The sequence below is a fragment of the Labrus bergylta genome, chromosome 13 (assembly GCF_963930695.1).
Source record: "Labrus bergylta chromosome 13, fLabBer1.1, whole genome shotgun sequence".
In the NCBI taxonomy this organism is placed as follows: Eukaryota; Metazoa; Chordata; class Actinopteri; order Labriformes; family Labridae; genus Labrus; species Labrus bergylta.
This window is the reverse complement of record NC_089207.1, coordinates 15,777,154-15,787,769: the sequence shown is the minus strand read 5'-3', so window position 1 is coordinate 15,787,769 and position 10,616 is coordinate 15,777,154. Positions and strand designations below refer to the sequence as shown.

Below are 10,616 nucleotides of genomic sequence, written 5' to 3'. Positions count from 1 at the left end.
GATTAATATGGACGTCATGGCTTGATTGAATGGAAATTTTGCTTCTAAAGTAACGTTTAAGATTACATGTGATCATTTAATCTTCATTATTCACACTTTTATTCACCTTATTAGACATTTACGTACAGTCATTTCAACCGGCCTTGTCGAGCTTGTTTGGTGAGTCAGACTTGCAGAAAGTAGAAAACGGCAGAAATCTGTGATGTGGGCTGTAAGAATACTCTGTGATTGCAGAAGGTTGAAAACATAATTGTTGTTCAAATTAACCTCTCAATGAATTTCCTTCTAATCCAACTCCCAACACTGTCATTGCAGTTCTCCCAGAGGACAGGACATGATGCTTCGCTGGGTCTTGTTCGCTTTGTTCTTTGGTATCTGTGCCAGTGCCGGAGAACAGAAGAGAAAAACACCAGCGTCTGAGTCCTTGTCGAGAGGTGGGTGATCCTGCTTTTGTCAGACATGCATAGTTGAGTTTATACGTCCCAAGAATTCAAAGTAAATTGAATTCACGACTGAGAGCTTGAATCTGTGTTACAAAACCAAAAATAAGTCAAGAAAGTTCAGTATTCTTATCTGTCTTGTTCTGCAGGCTGGGGGAATGGTGTTACTTGGATAAAAAGTTATGAAGATGGACTGGCAAAGATGGCCAAAAGGTAAGACTGTACACCTTGATAACAGAGTCTTTTATGGCATCCCTTATTATTATTTGCAGTCAGTCTGAGAGAGGGATGTATTTCATAATGAAAAGACTTTAAGGATGATGAGGGGAGCTGGAGTGAAAATCAAGAGCCACATCTGTTCTGTTACTTATGGAATACAGCACCATAAATGTCCTATAAAAGCCAAAACATGTATTTTGTCCTTCATTCATCATTTAAAAGCATGCATATCAACCTCAATTTCCCTTGGCTAATATTGCACAAACTGCATTCACACCCATCATTGTGCTTATTGTGTTGAGGAATGTGTTGACTTGTTTCTCTGTGGTTTTACTCTCACAGTAAGAAGCCCCTGATGGTCATCCATCATAAGAAAGGCTGCCCGCACAGTGAAGGTACAGCAGTAACTTCATTTTTCACAGCTGAATAATATTAAATGTAAAACCATAGGCGAGCAAAAACAGCACTGTCCTTTTCACCCAGACTTGGGCTTGGCTTCATGGGGAACACAATGGGTGCGTTCCTTGATACCTGCCAAACAGGCTCTGACAAAAAGGTTGGAATTATATTCATAAATCACACAGCTGGTGTCCTGACAGTAAGCTGTATAGAGTTCTCTACTGTGGTTTTCTTAATACATAAACCTTACAGACCACCTACAGGGCAAAATCTGACTCTCATGTTTGACATTTGTTGTTTTTGAGGAAAAAAAAACTGAGTATTTTAGAGCTTACCTTGAATGCCAACAAGTGGATCCTGTGATTGTCAAGACAATTCTTGACTCTGATCAAATTCCAAGTTTAAGGACAACTTCAATAAGTTTAGTTTTATTGATTTATAACTGATTACTACACTATGTAATCGCAGCTAAGAACACAACACATGGATTTTCTGTTGGTCCAACCTACAAAACGTGTTCCTAACCTGTACATCAAGTCAAATGCATGGGCCATCATTTTGGATACAACCTTACTACTTGTTTAGGATTATCTGGAGTAATACTTCATTATTACTCTAATTTAAACTAAACATACACATTTCCACAGCTCTGAGGAAGGCTTTTAGCAGCGATAAGTCCATCCAGAAAATGGCCAAACAGGATTTCCTTATGATCAACTTAGTGGTAAGTACATCCATGTCTACGCAATGTAGAAATGAAGAAGTGCAGAAATGACCTATGCTTCAAGGAGGACTTATGTAAACATGTAACCCACTGCATTGAGAAGTTACTGGCTAAAGAGTTCTCATAGTGCAATTAAAATAAACCAAAAATCATTTGGTCAATTAATCCCAATAATGTGACAATACCAAAGATGATTGGTATGAAAAAGAAACCATCTGAAAAATACTTTACACATACTCTCATTGTACTAATAATTGAACAATTTCCTCGGTTTTCCTCTTTTACAGGAAGAGACTACGGACACAAATTTGGCCCCTGATGGCTATTATGTTCCCAGAATCCTCTTTGTTGGTAAGTCAGATGAAAGTGTTGAAAAAAAGGACAGAAGACTGTCTATTAGGATTCAACTAAATTTCTCAAAGGGGGACATTTCATGTCTCTGACTTTCTTTTAACCTTTAGCATCATTCATAAGGAAGACTCCTTATGATCCCAACACCACTCAAACCTAAGTACGAACCGGCTGAATACTCTTTGATCCAGGGAGTGATTTTTGCATTCATTCAGAAATACTGTAGTAGCTCTTATTCCTTTTTTAGCAGAATATGTTTTCCAGAATCGATCGATTTGATGCTGGTACATACAGTAAAATGTTCTTAATGAATGTGTAGGAGGTGTTGGTAAGAAAAAGAAACAGTGACTTTGTTTTTCACTCAGTCCTAAATAAGGTCCTAGCTATGTGATTTCTCCCTCACACCTGTTATCTGTTGACAGATCTTCACTTTCTCTCTTTTATTTAGACGTTGAGTTCTTTCTATTCCTGTTTTCTAATTGAATTATACCAATGAGTTGATAATTGCAACAAACTTAATTATAAATGCACAAATAATCAGATGTTAATGATCCCTCTCCTCAGCTGATCATGTAACATGTTCTCTGCAGATCCATCAAAAGCTGTGCGTAACGACATCACTGGAAAGTACAGCGAACGCCTCTTCACCTATGACCCAAAAGATATGGGACTTTGTAAGTGACTTTCCTCCCTCTCTTATGACAGTTTGGGGGAGATAGGAAGTTGGTAGCACCCGTCAGCAGTGTATTAGTGGACTTGCGCTGAGGAGGAGGAGGGAGAACTGTGGAGGTGTACACAATGTTTTATTCTCCCCACATCCTTTTGTCTAATTTTGAGACTTAAGTTTTTGTTGTTGGGGCACTTTAAGGAACTGAGGAAAATAGTGACATGTTATAAATTCTTTGGAAATTATTTGAGCCAAGTGGTAAAAAATTAATCCAATGTGCAAGTGCCAAAAACTAGAAATTCCTCGAGTGTCCACTTAAGGCAAGCTCCAAAAGGGGATGTCTCGTACACACCCAATCTTGAAATGTCAATTTTGACAGCAGAAATGTACATGTTAACAGCCTGGTACAGGACACCATCTGTTCAGGGAGAGGTTTCCTTTAGTCACGAATCTGTTTTAATTATATTAGGGAGTTACTCATAATAAGGGGCGTGACTGACAGGCAGCTTGTTGTACCCGTTCGTCAGGAGGCTTAAAGCCCATCTCAGCTCCAGCTCTGTACCTGTCACTGAAAGTTAGTTTGAGACAGCATTTCCAATATGACACCCACCACTGATGGGCTTCAAAAGTCTGCTTCAGAAACCAACGCGTGTGACATCGCTGAGACTACGTCCATGTATAAACAGTCTATGATTGTAGAATAACAGATAATATGTCTACATACCAGTGTGGCTGTTTGGCACTGCTGGTGAGTAAAAAAAAATGTTAGCTTCAAATTTTTCTTGAGGCCAAAATCTTTGCAAAAATAAACTGGTGGATTTCTCAAAGTTCCCATGAAACGGACCTTCAAAAGCGTTTTAATTGGTTGAAAAATTAGTAAACGTCCCTGAGTGCAGGATGAGTCATTAGACATTTGAAACACACAACAAGAAGAGAAAACATGATTATTTTGATGTACAAATACTCAGATAATTTATTGTAATATAATACACAGATAATGGCAGATAAATAAACATTTAACTCAGGAACACCAGAATGTATCTTTCATTCAAGGGGACTTTAACAAAAAAAATGCACAAAAGAGGAAAAATACAAGGCTCCCACCCAGGTAAATAAGTATAAAGCAAATAAACTCAAAATTAACTTTAAAGAAATACAGCCTCAGCAGAAGCTGCTGCAAGCAAGACATGGTCTTATCAAACTTGTCAAACGAGGATGTAATTTCAATAAAGAAAACTCTCCTAAAAGGAGAGGAGAGGAGAAGCAACTTCAAGACCTTTATCTAAGTTCAGTTGTCTTTTATATTAAGCCCTGAATCTCTTAAAAAGTAGCAGAAGAGGAGCAGGGTTTAGCCAGCATATATAGACTTATCAAGCAGTGTTTGCTTACTGCTCCTTCAGATACCTTTTGCTAGATTTAAGCAGAAGAATACTAAATTGATTTCACATAAGTTTGAAAGGGCATTTTTGCATTTCACAGTGAACCTTTTTGTTGGCAAAGAAAACAGTCCATGGCATTTCTTCTGATTATCTTATTTTTCTTCCCTCTTTCCACAGTGGCCAAAAACATGAAAAAAGCCAAACTCCTGATGCACAATGAACTCTAAACAGGCTCCACCTGGCAATTGGATTCTATCTATCCTTCAGCAATGCTGGGCTCCATGCTCATTGATCAGCACAGGAATGGAAACATCTTGTTGAGAGCTCAATAAAATAATTATTAACTAAAAAAAAGATTAGTGTCCAATTTTTTTACACCATAAAAATCCTGCTGATGGAAACCTTGGGGTATTGAAGATTTTGTGAGCAGGGTGCTAAACTTCATGATTTGTCGTTTTTCAGTGACAAGAATACAATACTTTTATGATTTGTATATTTTAGAAGCTGACACTAAATTCATTCCTACATTTTTGTTCATAATAAAGCCAATTGGTACCAAAATAGTATCAAGAGCTTTTTCAAAACATTTAGCAACCTTTTATAAGTAACAGACTTATTTCGAGATGAGAAAAGCTGTTTCTTCTGCCGTCAGTTTTATTTTTATTAGATTTAAGACTGGACTTTTAAAAATGAATAATAATTGATAAAAGTTCAAATTGATGGAGTTGTACTTTGAGAACATTTCTGAGAGTAAATGGTAAATGGACTCACACACTGATGGCAGAGGCTGCTATGTAAAGTTTCCACCAGTATTAACTAATCCATTCATACACATTTCCAAGTTGCTGATGCAGCAGCGAGAGCAACTCGGGGTTCAGTGTCTTGCACAAAGACATTTCAAACATGTTGACTGCAGGAGCTGTGGTCCTTGGTCGAGAGACTCTACGACTGAGCCGGCTGCCCTTGATTTCTTCCTCAGAGAATCTGGATGAAGGGGTTCAAAAACAAATAATTGATACTCACTGACGATGGCTTTGTAGAAGCAAAGTTCTGTTTTGTAAATGTCTAGCAGGAAAGTAAAGTCTTAAAACTTATGAACAAGAAAATGAAACAAAACCATCCCAAAATGATATGTTTCAACCACTAGAGGGCAGCATAGTATTGATGTCTTAAGATGCTCTGGCTCTTTCCACCAATCATTTTCATAATAATCATGTCGACTAGGATATACTTTAGGTTTAATTACTTATATTGCATGAAGATGGTTAAGTTTGAAGCATAAGCAATTGTACTCATGTCCCATAGAAATGACACTGTAATCTTGCATTGTATGGATTTTTGAAAAACTGTTCAGTGAAAAATTGAGCGGTTTGTTTAAGATTATTTGTAGCACGATGAGATTCTCGCTTATGTTTTTGCATTTGATCAAAAGTCCCTGAACAGTTGTCCAAAGACGTACATTTGTCCTCAGGTTGAATCTAGGTTTCTCTTGCTGTTCTTCAGTTCATCCGTGATTACTGTGAAACAGAAACATCTCTAAATAAATCAGTCCTCCACAGAATGGGCCAATGCTGAACTGCCACAAATAGCCTTTATGCAGTTTACTGCTGTCGTAGCTACGATTAATGAGCTCCTTTTAATTGTTGTTATCCCACTGTGGTGAGCATGTTGTGCCTTCACCTCTTGAAGTAAAAAGTACGCTGACTGGGCACTGGTACACACATAATATATCAGAACGGGTGACTATTCTGCAAACTTGCAACTGCAGTCTTAGCTCTCAACCAAAAAGCCTTATTAGAGCTAATAAGATGCATCCTCCAACCTAATTATTTTACATTTCTTTGAAACAAAAACATTTGAAATAGGTCAGTAATCTAAATTTCCTTGGTGTTATATCTCTTAACATCTACTGAGAAATGGTTGAATTATTCAAACATCTCCTGCATTTGCTTCTTTTTCCCTGTCAGCGCAGATATCTGAAGCTATTGTGTTCCTGCTCTCCTCTCATGTTTTTCAGATTTCTTTCTTTCAGGTGGACCCAAGATGATTCTGCAGAAACTTCTGCAGAGATTTTCCCAACTTTTTCCCAAACTAATTTTCTCCAGAAATAGGTTTCATGGGCTTACACTCCTGGGTTATTTCAGATGTGTGTGTTTTTTTTTTTTCATACCCTGTCCAACTCACCGCAGAGCTGTTTTAGAGCTCTGTGAAAGGAATTTGCAGCTAGATGCATTTCATAAACTCATTCCTCCACAAGTTGTCAGATCACTTCACTATTTTAAAGCACAGTATGCCTACCATTAAAAACAAACAACTTATAGCTTTATTCAATCATCACATAACTGTCAGGTTTCTCTTGAATGTGAGGCTGTTGTTCCACCTGCTGCCAATCTGAAGGTGTCTTTTTTGAATCAAACCGGATCCCAGAGTACCAATCTCCTGTTTCCAGTCCTAACCTTGAACAGAAGTCTGGAGGGGACTGTTTGGGACTTCAGTATCACATTTCGGAGGTGTTTCGTTTGAGTCACACACCCACTGAAGGGCAGAATGAAGGTGTGCTATCTCACAAAGTCAGATAAATATGCAGATAGAGCCATCACAGTGTAAAGGAGGTGATGCTGTCTTATAAACTGCATGGTCATTTAAAACAGAAAAACACACAACAAAGGTTCATTTTGCAAGTTGTTGTTTTTTAATCTTATTTACTATAGTTTTATTTAAAAAGGTAGGTATAGTTCAATGAGAATATCTTCACAACAGTGTCTGGGTCTGACCTCTAAATATAAAGCTACAGGCAGGAGACTGTTAGCATAGGTTAGCATAAAAAGTGTAAGTAATGGGAAACAGCTAGCCTCTGTCCAAAGGTAACATTATCCACCTGTCAGAAACTCTTTAGGTTACTAATAAATACACATCATTTTGTGTATTCTACGCAACAGAAACTTAAAAGAAAAAAATGCTATCATAGTTTTTTATTTCCTGTCTGGAAGAAGTGACTATCTGGAATATAACTTATTAGAGGTAGAGAGTAGAGACAATCTTCATAATAATCTCATCAAACTCTCGAAAAGTGACAATTTACTTTTTAATATTTTGAACTATTCCTTTTGAAGAAGAAAAAAAAAGAAAAAGATATACTTTAATAATTCCCAAGGGAAATTACTTTTTTTTAATTTTATTTTTTTGCTTTGTTTAGGAACATGACACACACACACACACACACACACACACACACACACACACACACACACACATACAGACCACATACTTTCATGCACATGCAGGATCCAATGGACATTCACTAATGGATGGATATGAGGAGGCTGCACAGGGATCGGCGCCTCGGGCAATTGAGGGTCCGATGCCTTAATCAAAGGCACCTCATGCAGGGTGCTCAGAAAGAAAACCTCTCCAGCAACCACTCGTAAATTCCATCGTCTGATGGTGACTGTAGGAAAGTGATGTATTTATCTCTGTTTTTCCTTTATGTTCATCACACAGTCCTCTGATCAAATTCAACTTTGCCTGACTGGGAGTGGGGGCTGCCTGAACCCTTGAGGCAGATGTTAGTGCCATGCAAAAAAAAAAAAGATTCCTAGTTTGAATCCTTGGCCGGGCAGGGACCTCCCAGTATAGATGATCTAACTGCTCCAGAGACACGCTCTCTAGGTTGATTGGTGACTCAAACTTCCCCCAGAGTGTGAATGTGACTGGTTGTTCGCTCTCCATATGTCAGCCCTGTGATCAACTAGCGACCTGTCCAGGTTGTACCTCGCCTCTCTCCCAATGTCAGCTGGAATTGGCTCCATCCGCTGTGACCCTGATCTGGATAAGTAGTATGGTTAATGGCTGGATGGACAGACTGGTATTGTAGTGAAAATAGCTCAATTTGTCTGTTAGACACCTGACACTTGAGTTAATGCTAAACTAGTCTCTCACAAATCAACCTGTCCCTAGATATGAGAATACCAAATCATTTCATTTCTCTTATTAAAGGCAGGAAAAGTTGGGTTGCCGTGTCATTTACTTCTCCGAAAAAAAGTACAAAGAGTAAAGATGCCTTTTACATACCGCTGACTCTCACTGAAGGAAAATGGAAGTAACACCGAAAAAATTCACAAGCTATCATTGGGCAAGGATAAGCGTGGACGGCTGTTACATTCAAAAATTGTCCTCTGGCAACTTTCCGAGAAAAAATGAACGGCAAATTGGACATTGCATTTCAAAAACAAATTAGGAACACAGACATTTAGGACAACACTATTACGGAGCATGCTATCAGACACACACACATACACACACACACACACACACACACACACACACACACACACACACACACACACACAATCTCAGGTCCAAGATTCTTCAGTTTGACTTTGGCGGTGGAGCCGTCTGTGACAAGGGCACTGAGCTATTAGTCGTCGTTTGCACACGGCTCAGACAATTTAGCTATTCAAATAGAGGCGCTTACAGGAAAACAGCTCCTTAATGAAGAGGTGGCTGGGTAATATGGCATAAATCTATTCTTTTATTCTTCCCACACATTTAGAAATACACACTGCCTGTATGCTTATAGAACCATTATGTACCTACGCATATGAAATCTTAAGCACATAGTTTTACACACACACACACACACACACACACACACACACACACACACACAAATATATATAAAAGGGCAGGCTGATATTATAATGTGCTCTGGAGGAAACTAGTGGCAATTTTCGCCAGGTAAATCAAAAAAAAAGGTCAAAATGCAAATGTCAGCTTTTGCCTGTCATGCCTTTTTAATTATTCTGTCGGGTTCAAAGAGTCTTCATCAGAAAGGAGCGTCTGTGACAAAGGAAGGCCTGAGCTCACAGATAAGCTCAATCTGCGTCTCCTCTTGACACTTTTCTTCTCTATACTTAGCCTATCTGCACTCCTCTCACACACACAGCCGCACTTAGCATTACCTCAAAGTGAATTACAATGTATCAGTGTGAACACGGCGCCCAAGACATGCTTTAGTAATTACCAGCTGACTGTGGATATAAAGTCAATTCATGAACACCTTAGGGTGTCTTCTTGGTAGCTCGTTTTGAACACTCAGGTTATGTGAGATTAAAGTCTAGTAGAATTGGATTAGATTATAAAAAATAAAGTGAATTTACAGATCAGTTTTATGTCTGTAAAGACAGATTCCTACATGACAAACTGTGAGGCATTTTCAGTACATTTTATTTTTTTGCAGGCATTTCAATTCAATAGCTCCAAATGAAGGCCACAGCACAGCCAAAATGCACTGCACTCTTTTGAACTACACCTTTGTGAACTCAACAGCTTTGTAGATCAACTACCTTAGATTTCCTTTTTTTTTTTTTTTTTTAATTCTTTCTCTGACTTTCTTCATTCCCTGAGTCTTTTCCAACGCAATCAAAAATGAAATCCAAGGCAAAACCCGGTTCCCAAAGCAAAAAGCAACACTCAACAAACCATAACACAATGTAGGAAGAAGAAAAAAAAAACATTTTTCTTTTTCATGAAGCAACAGCATAATCAAAAAACATCCATGGAGAAAAAATGTCATTAACACAAAAGGTAAGAAGAAGAGAAAAAAAAAGATTTACATATTTGAAAATGATAATTCAATTTTGCAATACAACTTGTTACAGCATCAAAGCTCCTGGGGCCCAAGTGTACTGGTTGTCTTTTCCTCCATGAATGACCTTAGCTTGTATCCTTAAAAAAAATCTTAAAGTGCAACTGCCTGTGGACTAAATGAATGAAAGAGCCATGCTTTTCACAGTGGAAATGTTGTTTCATGGTGTTGTGATCAGCGGGACCTCAGGCCTGCTGCTGACTGTCCCACTGCAGCTCATTACTGCATGTTCCTCCTCTGTTGCTTCATCTGTGTTTCAACTATTTTGGCACTGACTGCACTTCCATTTTTTAATATACTTTTGAACTTTCTTTTTGTTCTCTTTGTGGTTTCTAGTTGCAGCTTTAACCTTTTCTACAAGGTTCTCCATCACTGTACCTTTCATCACATGTTTGTTAAAAGACCTGTATTTACATTAAATGGACATCAGGGGTCACTTTGTTGATTTAAAATTATTGATTATTCACTCCTGCAATATAACATATTTTTTTAGAAGACAGCTTCCTCTTTACTTTCTGTTTAACTAACATGTTTCCTCACAATGGAATCAATTTAAATTTTACATTTTGATAAACACACTTCTGCCCAGAGACTCCCTTCACACTCGTTTGTTTACATGCGCTCAGGGACAATGGCCTGGATGCTACCACTGTCACAAACACGCACACTCACCGACACACACACACACACACACACACACACACACACACACAAGGTCATAGAGGTACTCTAGCCAGTGAATAAGAGGACACTGCGGTGGGCCGGGCTGAAGAGTGGTCCCGCCATGTGA

General features: G+C 38.4%; 1 protein-coding gene across 1 annotated transcript in view; it reads left to right on the top strand.

Moving 5' to 3' along the window:
* agr1 (anterior gradient 1) overlaps positions 1–4,538 on the top strand; it is a 4,788-nt gene extending 250 nt beyond the window's left edge. The window contains exons 2-8 of the mRNA XM_029275592.2: positions 316–434; positions 590–653; positions 1,002–1,054; positions 1,706–1,782; positions 2,070–2,133; positions 2,724–2,807; positions 4,357–4,538. Coding sequence (XP_029131425.2) covers positions 316–434; positions 590–653; positions 1,002–1,054; positions 1,706–1,782; positions 2,070–2,133; positions 2,724–2,807; positions 4,357–4,406 — 511 coding nt within the window. The 3' untranslated portion in view covers positions 4,407–4,538. The remainder of the gene's footprint in view (positions 1–315; positions 435–589; positions 654–1,001; positions 1,055–1,705; positions 1,783–2,069; positions 2,134–2,723; positions 2,808–4,356) is intronic.
* The last annotated feature ends 6,078 nt before the right edge of the window (positions 4,539–10,616 follow it).